General features: G+C 36.1%; 2 protein-coding genes across 4 annotated transcripts; both read left to right on the top strand.

The window, feature by feature from the left end:
- Positions 1-356: 356 nt before the first annotated feature.
- Positions 357-3,217, top strand: LOC115240158 (ubiquitin conjugation factor E4 B-like). The gene is given in 6 exon segments (XM_029815133.1): positions 357-361; positions 446-767; positions 931-1,616; positions 1,710-2,544; positions 2,546-2,858; positions 3,151-3,217. Coding segments are annotated over 6 exon segments (2,217 nt in total). The 3' UTR covers positions 3,207-3,217.
- A 1,936-nt stretch (positions 3,218-5,153) lies between these two features.
- On the top strand, positions 5,154-13,196 carry LOC115240135 (dual specificity mitogen-activated protein kinase kinase 7-like). 3 transcript variants are annotated; one of them, XM_029815107.1, is made up of 8 exons: positions 5,154-5,595; positions 6,365-6,855; positions 7,033-7,212; positions 7,309-7,443; positions 7,710-7,957; positions 9,686-10,453; positions 10,775-11,074; positions 11,197-13,196. In XM_029815107.1, exons 1-8 carry the CDS (start codon positions 5,424-5,426, stop codon positions 11,330-11,332), a joined length of 2,430 nt encoding a protein of 809 aa, XP_029670967.1. In that variant the 5' UTR covers positions 5,154-5,423; the 3' UTR covers positions 11,333-13,196. The 3 variants fall into 3 exon arrangements, with proteins under 3 accessions (XP_029670967.1, XP_029670966.1, XP_029670968.1); XM_029815106.1 differs by having other exon boundaries at positions 9,680-10,453; XM_029815108.1 differs by lacking the exon at positions 11,197-13,196 and having other exon boundaries at positions 9,680-10,428; positions 10,775-10,856.
- Positions 13,197-14,198: the final 1,002 nt, after the last annotated feature.

Genomic DNA, 14,198 nt, shown 5'->3' with positions numbered 1-14,198 from the left:
ATGAAAATAAGTGCACTGCAGTAGTAACGTTCGGATTTCAATGCTATAGAGCCTATGCTATGTATTAAAAAATAACATAGATATTAGTACAAGAATCTTGAAGTAATTAAAATGGTATTTTAATTAATTTTTATTTAGCAAATATATATAATGTATTCTGAAAGTTGAGAAGATATGTTATCTAACTAGACTTAATCGGGTGCGCATATCGTTTACTAAATTATAATGAATAACAGCTGCCACTATAAAATCATGCTCTGATGTAATAGCTCATAGAAATCTTAGCGAGCATTTTCAAAAATACTGAGAGTTAAAAGTAAAATGTTTAGAACAGTAAATGTATTCATATCGAAGATATGAAGTTATTCTACTAACGGAAATAAATGATATATGTTTGTGATTTAATGAATATGACTAACATTTTTATTTAACGTATGTTCTCTAGATTGGAGAAGAAGACAAAGAATTTGCAGATAGCAGAACGAAATGCAGTGATACATGAAGTCGACATGAAATCGATACGAGTCGATTTTGCAGAAGCTATCATATCACATGTCTTGTGCGTATCGTGGAAAAGCTCTATAAAGGGAAGCATATTTCTGCCGCAAATGGCAGAATACATGCAAACGCAGAGAGGGCTGGACTTTAGCAAAATTATCTATCAGGCATTGAAGGAGGTTATGTGCATGTTTTCGAGAGGGGAGGATCCTTTGATAGACAATTTTGAAAGTGCAATGTGTTCAGTATTCCAGCTTCGTTCTACGAAGGTTAATCCGTGTTTGCACCACTCATCTTTTCTATCGGATTATCTCGCAGAACTTACCTCGGGGCTATCTTCGCGAGCTCGTGGCTAGGACACACACGCATCCGACCATGTTCAAAAAAATTTTTACTCCAGTCTTGCGACGCCTGTATTTCGCGATACGAAAGGCGAGCTTTCACGGCGATACGCAAAGAAGACCGATCGAGGCGCTAGGCGAACTGATAGAGATTCGCAGTGGCCCAAACAGCAATATATATCCGATTTGCCGTTTGATAACGAATAAATTTCAATTCTTGCCTGATGTAATGACATCAGCAGCCGGAAGAGAGCTCTCGAGAACCTCACTCCTGGGACCGTTTCTCTCGGCATTGGTATCTGCCGAAGTGCAACCGAAACTGCTGGAGGCACTCTGCAATAAAATATTTGCCGATATTCCGAGGAAATCGATGACTCTCCTGATGCAGCGAAGGTCGGAGAGTTATCGGAGAAAATGGTATGCCGCAGAGTATTTACAAAAAATGCTCGACGAACTGCAAGCTACAGAATCTCAATGGAAAGATGGTTTTTTAGCGATGCACAATAAAGACTTGATCAATCAATGGAAGCAACAGTTGGAGCAACTGGTTACATTCAAATTATGTGCAGAGGCAGCACTGAAAGAGCCCATCTTTTTGAGAAGATGTTTAGGCTTTTACATATCGGTCGCCGTATTTTTGCTGAGTCTTCTAACGCAGACTGCTCCGGATAATTCTCTTCCCGAACTTCCGTTGCCTCAAGAAGTTATGTGCAAATTCACCGCATTACCAGAATGGTACGTGGAAGACATAGTGGAATTCTTGTTATTCACATTCCAGTAAGTTTTTACTAAATTATCAAATCTCACAAATTATACATAATGCTTATCTGGAGCTTATTAACAATTATAACTGCATTGTTTTATTTGCAGATTCTGCCCAATGTCGTTTGATGTAAATATATCGCCGCTTATCACTTTGTTACTCGTCGTCGTGTGTACGCCACATTGTATACGAAATCCGCATCTTATTGCAAAAATCATCGAGGTTCTTTATAAGGTTCAGGTAGGAGTTTGTACACGAGGAACAGAATCTTTTGGCCACAAATTCATGGCACATCCTATATCCAAGACATTTCTGGCGTCGCATCTCATGAAGTTTTATATCGACGTTGAAATCATTAACATTAATTCCGAATTTGAGGATAATTTTATAATATGTTATCACGTAAGTGTGATTTTAAATTCGTTGTGGCATAGCCCGATGCATCGAGCGTCTATCGTCAATGAGAGTAATAATGGCAAGCACTTCGTCAAGTTTATCAACATATTGATGAACGACACCACTTTTCTGCTCGAGGACACTCAGGAATATTATTTGAAATATATACTCGAGGTGGAGGAACTTATGTCCGACACTATCACATGGAACGCTATTTCGCAGGAGCAACAACAATCGAGAAGGAGACAGCTGGTGGAGAACGAGAAAAAAGTCAGATTCTCTCTTAAATTAGCCGAACATATAGTTGCCATGTTTCATTATTTAACAGTCGACATTAAGGAACCGTTTCTACGACCGGAATTAGTCGGACAATTGTGTGCCATGCTGAATTTCAATTTGCAACAGTTGTGCAGATCTAAGTCTGAAAATTTGACAGTGGAAAAACTGGGAAAATACGGATGGGAACCGAATCTGTTATTCTGTCAATTGATTGATATATATTTACATCTTGACCATGATAATTCTGCGGCTGCTTCAGCCATTTTTGCAGCTTTTGTTTCGTAACGAGTTATTCACCGACGCTGCGAATGAATTAGAGAGATCCGGCATCAAAACTACGACGGAAATTGAAAGGTTTGTAGCTCTCGCTGAGCGTGCGGCGGTAATCGCAAGAGACAATCGCGCGCGTGACGACGCTCCTGAGGAATTTCGGGATCTATTGATGGACACTCTTATGGAGGATCCAGTCAAGCTACCGTCTGGTATTGTTGTGGATAAAGCAGTTATCATTAGACATTTACTCAGCAGTGCCACGGATCCTTTCAATCGGCAGCCGCTTAGCGAAGATATGTTCGTGCCAAGTAAGTAATACATGTATTGTTAATATTTTTCTCTTTTTTGATAAAGTCAACTTTCTTTTAAGTCTAAATATTGGTAACATTTTATAACAATGCATTTTCATATACATAAATATATTAGAAAAATATTTGATGTGTCATAGATAATATAGTTCTTGATTGTCCTTTAAAATCTATCGTATTGAAATTTTTTAATATTCTTATGCCGATTTAAAAATATGTATATAAACTATTGTAATTTTTTTTATCCATGTAGAAATATATCTCAAATTAATATTTATTTTCGAAATTGCAGTGCCCGATTTGAAAGAAAGAATATCAATATGGAGACAACAAAAGAAACAGTGCTAAGGTGACAAGAATGCACATGATTTATAATTAATTATGCACATGAAAATAAGAATATAGGGAAGAAAAGAAAAAGGAAGAAAAAGATAAGCATTATAAATGCTTATGTATATGTATGTATGTATGTATATATGTATGTAAAATAATGTAACACAATATTATGAATATTAAAAATAATATTCACTTTTTATTGTTTCATATGATTATGTAATAAGATATTTAATTTCCGCTCAGAAAAAGAGGAGAAGAATATGACAATAATAACAAAGCGTGATTGCATAATAAATACATTTTTGGGAAATGCGTTGCTACAATAATGCAAAACGCTTCAAATTTAATAGATAAACTTTGAGAATATATAAAGACATTCAAGAGAAATAAGAAAAAAAAATTGTGAATTTATGCGAAATTACAACGAGTTTTTTCTCGTCTCTTTTGGATGTCTTTATATATTTTCGAAGTTTATCTATTATATTTGAAACATATTGCATATTAAAAAATTATTATCAAATTCTTGGTTTTATATAGAAATAGTAACTATTAAACAATTTTCTGTTATCTAATTAACATCGCTATTTTATAAATAATTTACAAATTTAAGAAATAGAAAATGATTAAATAATTTTACTCAAAGTTAAAATTTTATTTATATAAATATTAGACTCTATTTTACATCTTAAATAGACAATAAACGGATAATTTTAACTTTTTCGGATATTAATTTGTCTGATTTCTGAACAATCAGTTCAATATCTGAATTCTCTGTGTTGGGATCGTATCAGACTAATTAAACTGATAAAAATAGTTATTATACCTTTAATCTTACTAGCCGCTCTTTGCAAGCTTTATATAACCATTGTGATTAAAATTTAAATGCGGAATAGATAACGCAACGCGCACCGCATAGCGGTAAACGAACGAACTAGCGATTATCAAAAACTGTTTTTTGTAATGTTTTTGGAATGTTGCTGTAACATTTTCATGAAATATTAGAATTACATGTTCCAATAATGTCTCAACAATATTACATTGTTGTGAAACTGACCAATCACAGCTATTCCTCTGAAGAATGGAATGACTGTGATTGGCCAGCCTTCGAACTACGGATGTTATTAAACCCAATTAGGGGTGACGTGTAAACTTAGTCTATGACTACGTTTACACGTCACCCCTAATGTTCCGACTGACAACGTGTCGGGTTCGGACGTGTTTTTGCGTGCTGCGTGTGTCCTTTGTCTGGACCTTTTTTTTTGGACTTCCTCTTCTCTTAAGAGGAGTTTTTGCTTATATCTTACAAACCCATAAGGAACAATGGTGTATGGGCGACTAATGCCCAACCAGCCATAAAAGAAAGAAGAAGAACGTCACCCCTAATGCGGGATCTACAATGCAGTCGTAAGAGCCCTAAGCCTTAAGAATTGACTAATCACAGTCGAGTATTCTCTTTATACTCGACTGTGATTAGTCAATTTCTTAAGGCTTAGGGCTTAAATCACCTATTGTAGACCGGCACTAAGGCTTAGGGCTCTTACGACTGCATTGTAGACCCCGCATAATCGGATTTAATAACATCCGTAGTTCCAAGACTGGCCAATCACAGTCATTCCATTCTTCAGAGGAATAGCTGTGATTGGCCAGTTTTACGTAGTCAATGGCCGCGTTCAGCAGAGAAAGCGCTTAGTTATCGTCTTGTCAACACTTGACGTTGATTCGTTGGTTCTAAAAGTAAGAACCAATCACATTCGATTGCTACTAAGCGGTTTTCTCTGCTGAACGCGTCCAATGTTTCAAAAATATAAAAATATTACAATGCAATACAAAATTGTGACGTTGAATCGCATCTATTAAGCCTCACGATTTATAAAGTTTTCTATGTGTTAACATATTAAATATAATGGTTGAAATAAATTGTAAGATAAACGCAATATAGATTGTTGAATGAGTGTAATAATGAAACCTAACCTAATATAACCTCTCTAATTAGCGGCGTGTAGCGCGGGCTCGCTCACCAAGTTGGCAGACCTGCGAACGCGTGCGGACCGGCGGCGCAGTGCTCGCTGCCAAAAAGGGGCAGAGCGGCGTAGAGTGATGCGAAAATTGTCAAATATTAGGTGCACGACGACGGTGCGGCGAGTCCGGTGAGCCTGGTATTGGTGTGGCGTGCGACACAACACAACACGTAGCCGCGTCAAGAGGCCCGCGCGCGCTCGCGCGGACGCGATGTCGAGCATTCTGGAGAAGAAGATCATGAGCCTGGAGGAACGGCTGCGAGCGGAGAACGAGTCGCGGGACAGGGACAGACAGGGCGGCGAGATCGGAGGCCCGAACGCGGGTCTGCTGCATCCGTCGACGGGCCCCGTGTCCAGTCCCGCGCTTCGCAGGCCTCGACAACGTAAGCATGTTGCCCTATGCTAAGTAAGAATCCTCGCCAATCTCTCGACGCTGGATTTTTCTTCAGCTGATCGATATCCCTCGATGACGCGTCGTGGTTGCACGATCGCACGATTACAGGTTATGTTGATCGTTTCGATGTCCATTGTTGATCTTATGAATTTCCGCGTCCTGACAACTCCGGATACGTTTTTCATGCCTAATAGATGACAAAATAATATTTCTTCTCCGCGGTCGCTTGTCGGTTATTTTTATCCCATTTGTTTATCTGTATTGCGAGCATGGATTTTATTAACTGTTCCATTTGCTCGTTTTTGTTAAGCCACAGCTAAATCTTATACATTTTTATTGTTATATAATATATTGAAATGTAGTTAATAAGTAATATAATAAAAAACAAAATTCTGATATCAAATAAAAATGTTTGAAAAATTGTTGGTGAGCAATGCTATAAGATAAATGTTACAACAACCCTTGAAAGGATTAATATAGTTTTATATTAAGAAATTATATATTACGATACAAATTTGTTATTATTAAATTTATAATTATGAGTTTAAACTTTTAGAATTAAAATAATTGAAATACTTTTTAATCTATGAAATCCAAGACTATTTTTGGATATCAAAGTAATTTAAAAGATTTATTTTATTTATTTGTACATTTTATATATGTATATATAAACTATAACTATAAGAATATTAGAGGAAACTTAATAGGGTAATATGTTAAAATAATACATATATATATATATATATATTTCTCGATAGTCGGAGATATGGGTACCCCAACACGACCTAGAAGACAGTTGGATTTACCAGTATCGCAGATAATACCGCCAAAGAAGCATGATAGCGAATTTGAGTCAAAGATGCAAGAGATCATGAAGATGAATGGTATCCTAAACATTAATGGCCAAAGATATCAGACAGAGATGAAAGATTTGGAGCATTTAGGTGAACTTGGTAATGGTACCTGTGGACATGTTGTCAAAATGAGGCACAAACCCAGTGGCGTGGAGATTGCTGTGAAGCAGATGCGACGTTCTGGAAATACAGAGGAGAACAAGAGGATAATCATGGATCTTGATGTTGTGCTCAAGTCACACGACTGTCCGTACATTGTACAGTGCCTGGGCTGTTTCATCACCGAGTCTGATGTATGGATTTGTATGGAGCTGATGGCAACATGTCTGGATAAGCTATTGAAACGCAGCAGGCAGGTGATTCCTGAGGATTTCTTAGGCAAAGTCACAGTAGCAGTAAGTTTCTTTCATTTTTAAGACGTTTTATCTCTAGTTTCAAAGCTATTTGCAAAAGTCTGAATATTTCTCTTTGCTTCGATTTTTTCTCTTAAAATTTGAAATAAAATATCCTGGATAATTTTCGCAATGACTTTGGAATTGTAAAGAAGATTCTATGCCATTTTTTTTCTTCAGACAGTAAAGGCGTTGTCGTACCTGAAAGAAAAACATGGTGTTATTCATAGAGATGTGAAACCTAGTAATATATTACTGGATGAGTTGGGAAGAGTGAAACTTTGCGATTTCGGGATATCTGGCAGATTGGTTGATAGCAAAGCAAAGACGAGAAGCGCAGGATGTGCGGCATACATGGCTGTTAGTATACATAAATCACAATGTTAGAGAATGTTTAAATTTTTTGTATAATGTACAAATGAATAATAGTGCATTTTTCTACTGTTTTTTATGCAGCCTGAAAGAATAGACCCACCCGATCCTACTAAGCCAGATTATGATATAAGAGCGGACGTGTGGAGTCTAGGCATTACTCTAGTGGAACTAGCTACGGGAGTATTTCCTTATCGAGACTGCAAGACTGATTTTGAGGTAAACTTTTCTCTTTGTTCTTTCCATTTGAATTTAGCTAGAGAAGAACTAATAATTTTTTAATTTTTCCATTTCTATTGTAAAATGTTGCTAAATATGTACAGTGTATTTTATATATATATATATATATATAATTGATTGTTTCATAAATATCATTAATTCGTTTTTAGTTCGATATCGTGAAATTTTATTTGTAATATGACTGTCTTTTTAAGCAACTACATTTTGCACATTTTTTTTTATTTGTCATTCTCTATTCACTGCAGGTACTGAGCAGAGTAGTACAAGACGATCCTCCGTCTCTTCCAGTGGATTCGCCCTTTTCCAAGGAGTTCAGAAGCTTTGTTAGTTGCTGCCTTACAAAAAACTACAAGCATCGGCCCAAATACCACAAGCTTATGGAACAACCATTTATCCGCAAGTATGATGTTCCACAGGATGTTGAGACAAATTCCGCTCTAACGAACTCCGGCTTCCAGTGGTTCGGCAAGGTTATGCGGCAGTTAGAACCAAGGTGGGAACTAAGATTCGTTAATCACCATTTGCTTTTCTTAGAAAACGTGATATTTAGGAAACTTAATATCACATGATAGGATGGACAGGGTGATAATATATTTGTTGATAACGCTAGCCTGACAACGAGATCACGAATTTTAAACATGGCATGAGATTCCTAACTAATATAAAGGTACTGATCTCTCTGGTTTGGTTATTTCTTTTTTTTCCTTTTGAAAATAACCAGATAATCGATTTTACGAACAATTTGTACAAGTCTTACATATATTTAACACATTTCTGTAATAATATCAACAGATATTATTGGTATCAAAACTATTTCAAAATTGAACAAAGCGTTTTACGAATTGATTTATTGTTGCACATTAATGGAAAATCCCGTAATTGTGGCATTTTTGGCTTTTAGACAGAGGATTCTCTCGTTAATTGCATATCGATTTTTGCAATCTATTGCAACTGATCAAACGATTTGCGAACTTGTTAATGAATTTAAGGAAAATGCGATATACTCATAAAACACATTCACATACATCCGTTATATATTACATTACAATATATAAATTTATTTTTGCTACTATTTTATCAAAAATTGACATTTATAGTTTTTATTTTTTCAAATTAAAAGTTTGCGTGCGTGTTGAATTGTGTTGCAGTGTTGAGCTTGAGGGAGGCAGTGCGGCGTAGCATACCCTTTCTCTCTTGTTCCTTCCTCCCTTTCCACTTTCGCTCGTTCCTGGACAAATTGGTTAAGATTCCTGAAAGAGATTTCAAAAAAAAAAAAATAAAAAAAAAAATAAAAGCTAAAACAGACCACTCCACTACTATTATTACTACTACTACTATTACTCAGAGTATCCAAATATCTGCCCAATTTTCATTTCAAGTTGTTTGGTTTGTGCACGCGCCTGTTACACACCCCATCCTTCAACCCTTACTCACGGTAAGCATTGTTTTTTTATTTATTTCAATATATTTTCGTTTCTTTTTTTCACCTATTCTTATTGCATTTAGGATAGCGGCTATCAAATTTTTTTTGTCGCAATGCACGCATATTTTTTCCCCATACACACCAGTTTTGTTTTCTTTTTTGCAATTTACGTATTGTTTTTCTCTTCCGGTAGAGAATTTTTGTCGCAAATTGAGGCGAGATTAATATAGCTATTACTAAAAAAAATTTTGAATCATTTATATATGTATATATATAAATAAAAAATTTGTCATATTACTTTTCCACCTTTTTTTAAATTTTGTCAATAAAATGTTTATAGATTCTCATTGTACAGTGCAAAATTGTCTAGTGTAAAATTATTTTTGTCACGTATGACTCGTCCTAATTTACTGCACTTGACAATGCGAGAAATAGATGCTCTGTGATATCAATGATGAGCATGAACTTCTGAAAATTTTCAACGCGATTTAGAGATCTGACATTTATGCAATCTGGTACCAAAGAATATCTCATGACAGAGAACTTCCTTGTTTTTATTATTGTATGCACATTTAATGATTAATGCTTCGCTCTAACTTTTATTAACTTTAAATCTAAGCTAAAGTTTTTTATAGAATCATCACAATATGATAATTACTGGGTGATACTGACACACACACACATATACACACTGAAAAAATTAGAGAAAGAGAGAGAGAGAGAGAAATTACACTTTCGCGTTGGAAGAAATTAATCGTATTCTCGAAGAAATTCATCCAGATCGCAATCTAGTTTCAGGTTGCCGGGAGGACAGCAGCAACAGCGAGTTTCGGGTCATGTGTCTTTAAAACAGACAGCCCATCTTCGGGCGCAATCCGAGGTGCCGGCTTTCCTGAAGAGCAACATCAATAGCAGTTTCAGAGAATCGCCGAATTCCGGCTTTCTGCCTTTTCATCAACGCTCTAATAGCGAGAATGGCACTAACTATGTATCCTACAGTCCGTATGCTCTTCGCCGAAAGGAGATCGCCCGGCCGTTCTCGCCGCCGATATCTAAGGACGTCGCGATGGATCAGCCGGAGTCGAATCTACCGCCGCGGCCCTTCTCGCCTTATCGGCAACAAGAACAGAGCACGATTATCAGGCACGATTATTCCTCAAATCGCTGCGCAACGAATGGCCAAAATAAACAGGAGATGACGACGATGAGATCGTTCTCTCCTTATAGGACGCAAGACGCCAATCTGGACAACAATGATCGACCTTATTCTCCGTATCGCATTGGTCGCTACGATGAACGCGACAGTGGCAACAAGATAGACCGATGGCAAGGAGGCGTTTCGAGATCACTGAGCCCCTTTGCCAGGGATTATTCGCCCTGGCGGCGGGAGAACGTCGATCCGCCTGTCATTCAGCCGCCGCCACCTGTTACATGTGACAGCGGTGGCCGTTATTCGCCATTTTTCCAACAACGATTCGCACAACTGCCGTCACAACAACCCGCGGCACCGCAGACCTACCCGCAGACGCAGGACATCTACGGTAGTCCCATGATTAGCCGCAAGAGGTAATTGAAAGAACTCGAACCGATTAATCTGCATTTGTATCTTCTAAGCATTTGTATTCTTTATTATTTTTTAATGCACAAGTTCGTTTTTCAATCAATTTCCTCTCATTTAGCTTAGTGTTTATACATTATAACTTCATTTACCGAATTAGTGTATATACATACATATTTCATATATATTTGCCATTTATATATATTTATGTATATATAATCATTTAACGAAAAATATCACGTGTGTTTCTTTTTTTACAACTAATCGTTCAGAAAAGATTTTATGCTAGCCAAAACATGGTAATATATTGTGGCTTACTTTGAATACAGGTTTCCTTCGGAGCCACCGCCGCAGGGATCTCACGGCTCCACTAGTCCACAATTGTTGATCTCCCGTTTCGCGCATCAATTGAAGCAGGAGTCGCCGCCATCGTCGCTGGCGATGCCACCGCAACAGGGCGTCGGTTCCAAGGAGTCCGCAAAGAAGCGTTTCGCGTCTTACGTGCGCCTCAGACTCGGTAGCGAACGCGCTCCTTCGCCGGAGCCACCACCGAGACTAAGTCGCGGCGAATCTCCGCTTGCCCTTAGGAGGAACTTAATTGATCAGGCGTCTCCTTCTTGTCCGCGAAGGTATGCCTTTCAATCACCATTTACTTGCTAAAAAGATAACTTCTTACAATTATTACTTATGTATCAATTGTTTTTAATGATATGAAAAAAATATGTACGATGAATAATTTGGCTTCTTTAAGGTACGTCTCGTCTTCTCCACCTCAGCCACCGCCTAGGAGATTATCGGAGAGCAATTCGGTGCCTGGCAGTCCGCAGCACGTGCGAGCTCGTTTGCGCTACACGCCCGAGCCTCAGAGAAGACCTCCGCCGCCATAACCCACCGCTACAATCATTAAGCCTTATTATTATTATTTCTTGTTGGTGCCATACGCGGTTACGGACACCCGGACAGCAATCACGTGCACTACGTAATAGCTAGATTACTCGAAGTTGCGCGCACAGAGCGAGTCACAGAACGTGTACCCCTCAAAAAAGACATGTTCTCGAACGCTGTAAAAAAAAAACAAAAAAAAAAGAAACATGGAGGAACATGTTCTTAATACTCGAGCCGCCGCGGATTCTGTTGTACGCGAGTCGAACATTATTGTACGAAAGAACGTTGATTTAGCGTGCGAAACGGCTGAAATTATAAAAAAGTATTTGATCTTAATTTATTCTCAAACATTTTTCGATTTGCAGATACTTCAAACCGCGAAAATTGCCTTAAGACATTTGATGACTTACTAGCTAGCTAGTAAATATTTCAGGTTTCTAATTGAAAAATATTTTCTGAATTTCTTATTGGATGTTAGAATATAGAAAAGGATAAAACGTCGTGTTTTTCCGAGTTTAAAACGCTTCACACGCTAAACTCGTAAACACAAACTTTTACACGGTTAAATGGTCTTTAGCTAAGCTTCGGTTAACTAATTCTGACGAAAAGTTAGAATGAATTATTTCTTACAAAAGATACAGTGAAAAGAAATAAAAAAAAGTTGCATAAATTAATTCTCAAAAAGATTCTAATTATAAGATTTGTGGTGTTATTGGCATAAATTGTCGCCGATTTTTTTGACTTTGACTATTCTTCGCGATCTATATAAATAGGAAGAAATCAATTAATTTAACTAGGATTAATATTAACCGAGGGACGCTCTGAGGTCCATGTGCGCACGTTTTGCATAAGCGAGGGGGTCGTTCTCACCACGATCTTAACTACGGACAATCTTCGCGACATTTGCACGGCTTTCCCTCGCTGTCAAAACGTGAATCTAACTTTCATCAATAATCCTCTTGACGTATATTTATCAATGGTACGCAATAGGAAAAATACGATGCTCAACTTTTTATATCGCTTGGGTATTAAAGAAGTACATACACAGTGTTAGAGAAATGATGGAGGAGTGTGGCATTAACCGTGATAAGCCGCAACGTTTTTTTCTAAAAAATAAAAAAAATGCATCAATACACGCATATACAGAGGGAATATAATGGGGTCGTGCCGTACATGAAAACGCGTAAACCGTTCCTATCGTTCTTCGTTTACGCTTGTTTCAGTCAATCTTGAGAATCTTGTCATACGAAGGAGAAAGAGAGAAAGAATAAATGTGCAACGAAATTCGCTCTCTTTTCTCGGATGGCCTTGCGGTATGTATCTGCGACTCGAATTGCAATCTCTCTTTTTCCCTCTCTCTCTCTTTCTATCTCTGAGCGACTCTCTTTTCCACGTTTTATTATTAATACTAATTATTATGAGAGACTACTGTATTATTTATATAAAGTAATATTAAATGTAAGAGTGCAAGTCATTCACGGTACATAGTCCAGTGTCGAGATCGAGAGCGCAAATGGAACCGAGAGAGATATTATCATTCACACTTGATTTTTCTTTGTAACGAGAAAAAAAAAAAGAAAACGAAAGCACAATAATGCCGCAGCAGCACGTCTCGTAGAGTCCTACTACGAAACACGAATGTATATTAATTATTTAATCGGGAAGGCGTGCAAGGCGTCATATACATATATACAAATACACATACACACATACATATACACGCATACATGGTTAGAATGTTGTAATTATTATTTTTAATTAACATTTATAATGCTTAATTATGTTCAAGTCTACACTCGTAATCACCTTTGTCACTTATTTGACAAAAGGATCTGTTGCAATGTAAATAAACTTATATTTATACGAGTCATATTGTTCTTTCACACATTTTTTTCCTATCTACTTCGATATATCTTATATAATCGCTACAATTTTTTAAAATTATTTTCTCCCTGTTTTTTTGGCTGCTTTTTTATTATTTTGATAGTAAAAAGCACAAATCTTTTTAATAATCGTAGTGCTTATTATAATTATTGCAATCATATAAAAATGCAATTTTTGGCACATTTTAATCAACTTTTTATATTTAGAAAATATCAAAAAGAAAGCATACGTTTTTCTAAAAATTTAATAAAATTCATAAAGCACTCATCATTGCTATGGTATGATTATAGATACATAATAATAGATAAGAATTTACTGTGACATAATTCATTTCTTATCAAGAAATTCTGAATCTTAAATGAAACATTTTTATGAGTTTAATTTAATAATGCACATAATTTATTATAATTAAAAACTTGTATCCTAATCAATTTTTTGTATCTAAAAAGGTATCAAGTATTGGAAGAAAAGTATTATATTCCTTCTAAGTTTAATTCAATAAAGTATATACCCATACATTACCTAATTTATCACTGCCATACTGTGCATGATTAGAAGCAAGTAAAATAGATAAGGAGAAATAGATAAGAATTTACCATGACATACTTTACAATTTATTAAAGAATTAAATTATTTTCTTAAAAAGAAAATTAAGATTAAGCGCAAGAAAAAGAATAGATAAATATACAAAAATTCGTATATCAATGCTGATTTTGCTAATCATCAGAAATCTTTAACTTTGGAAGGCGAAAAGTATATATTCCTTGTAGAAATATATAAAGAGTAGAGTTTGTTATGATATTAATAAACAGATATAAAAAAAGTCTCTAAAGTTTAGAATCAATCTTGAAAATTTAATATATGAAAACCCTTGCGCCACCCAGACAGCACACAATATTTATAAAATATATAGAAAATATTTATAATAAATATTTGAATATTTTATAAATATTTTTGTGATCTTAGATTTAATAGATTATAAAC

The sequence above is a fragment of the Formica exsecta genome, unplaced genomic scaffold (genome assembly GCF_003651465.1).
Source record: "Formica exsecta isolate Colony F162 unplaced genomic scaffold, ASM365146v1 scaffold419, whole genome shotgun sequence".
NCBI lineage: Eukaryota > Metazoa > Arthropoda > Insecta > Hymenoptera > Formicidae > Formica > Formica exsecta.
Note: the sequence above shows the minus strand (reverse complement) of the source record. Positions and strands in the feature narration are given on the sequence as shown.